This window comes from Chiloscyllium plagiosum, chromosome 10, assembly GCF_004010195.1.
Source record: "Chiloscyllium plagiosum isolate BGI_BamShark_2017 chromosome 10, ASM401019v2, whole genome shotgun sequence".
Lineage (NCBI taxonomy): Eukaryota > Metazoa > Chordata > Chondrichthyes > Orectolobiformes > Hemiscylliidae > Chiloscyllium > Chiloscyllium plagiosum.
In genome coordinates, this window is record NC_057719.1 from 6,270,985 (window position 1) to 6,272,664 (window position 1,680).

The 1,680-nt window shown below is 45.1% G+C and overlaps 1 protein-coding gene across 3 annotated transcripts in view; it reads left to right on the plus strand.

Moving 5' to 3' along the window:
• The window catches only part of nrde2 (NRDE-2, necessary for RNA interference, domain containing), a 67,997-nt gene that overhangs the window by 26,367 nt on the left and 39,950 nt on the right, over nt 1–1,680 (plus strand). For all 3 annotated transcript variants that reach the window (XM_043696953.1, XM_043696952.1, XM_043696954.1), the window contains one exon: nt 856–1,333. In XM_043696953.1, the coding sequence (XP_043552888.1) occupies nt 856–1,333 (478 nt within the window). The remainder of the gene's footprint in view (nt 1–855; nt 1,334–1,680) is intronic.

Consider the following 1,680-nt stretch of genomic DNA (forward strand, 5'->3'; position numbering starts at 1 on the left):
TTTCGGGCACAGGCCCTTCTTCAGGAATGATAAGGTAGATAAGGTAGAGGCAGGCAAATTGTTTCCACTGGTGAGTGAGACTAGGCTGAGGGGACATGGCCTCAAGATTAGGGAGAGTAGATTTAGGACAGGGATGAGGAAGAACTGCTTTTCCCAGAGTGCAGCAATTGCATGGAATTCTCTGCCCAAGGAAGCGGTCGAGGCAGCTTCATTAAATTTATTCAAGACACAGTTGGATAGGTTTTTGTATTGTCAGGGAATTAAGGATTCTGGGAATAAGGAGGAACTGAGATGATGGATTGATCAGCCATGATCTTAATGAATGGCAGAGCAGGCTCAATGGGCCAAATGATCCACTCCTGCTTCTATTACAATGAAATGTGAATAGGCCGCCTCAACATGGAGAGGTAGGAATTGACACCCTTGGCAGAGGAGGGAATGGTAATTAAAATTCCCCAAAAATTGTCTGTCTGTGTCACTGATGTTAGAATTGATAGTTAATGCATTTTGGAATATGACCCTGCGTAGAAAATCTGTTCATTGTCAGCAGCACCAAGGAATGGCCACACATCTTGAGGATAATTAGAAATGTGAGATAAATAAGGGCCTTGCTAAGGATGCCCGTCACTCATGAACAAACAAGATAAAGCACTGTGCAAGTCGAATTCCTTGCCATACATGAGGTGTTAAACTTTGTCAATGCTATGTAGTTTCTGCCTCCAACACACTGAGTTCAGCATAATAATACGATTCAGTAGCAGTAGTATTGAGATATGATGTGAAGGTATTTGTTCAAAAGGTGTATTGCACGAGATTGCAATAATTCTGTCATCTATTGATGGTTGAATATTTCAGGTACAAGAGGTGTGGGGATGTCTGCCTTGGCCTTGACACCAGAAAGCAGCACATTATCTGGGAAGATTCACCCCGACCAAAGAAAAAGGCCAGGAAGAGGGATGATCGATACTACAGCTCATCGGGCCTTCAGTTCCTGAGCACTGGCCCTGTTCCTGTTCGCTGTAGAGAGTGTGTGCAAGGAAGCATTCCTGTGTCTGGTACAAACTCCTTCATACCAGTTCCAGACTGGGCAGAGATTGAAAGTAAATCCTTAGGCACTGTCACCTGGTTCAATCCACTTGGAATTTACGATGAATCCACCGCTTTGTGGCTCCAGGGAAAAGGCCGAGAGGAGCCGGAGAAGCAAGCCTGCGTGCCCTCCGATAGCAGTGAGAAGATAAACTGGGTAAACATGGCCAAAGTGGAGATGTTCAATAGGATGTTGAGAGAAGACCCTGGGAATGTCCAAACCTGGATGGAGTTTGTTCGTTTTCAGGTGGGTCTTGAAACATTCAGCCCAGATTTGAAGTTATGTGCGTTTGAGGGTGGGATGAGCCTATCAGTTTATTCCACACATCATCTGTTTGTTAAGAAGACTGCAGAATAGCACCTGTGCTGTTGGTACTGGACACTATTGTGGATAAAACCATTTGGGATAAACCAAGGAAAGCTACTATTTTTACGACTCGATTTGGCAATGAAGTAGTGTGGTGGAGGAAGGGAATTTTCTAGTTTTGAGCTTCTGGGAAAGATTGAGTTTGAGGAGAAAGAAATGCAGGACAGTAGGGTGGGAGGAGGGTGAGGAGGAGGGTAGTGCTCCCTTCACGTTCGGGTTGGGGGGTG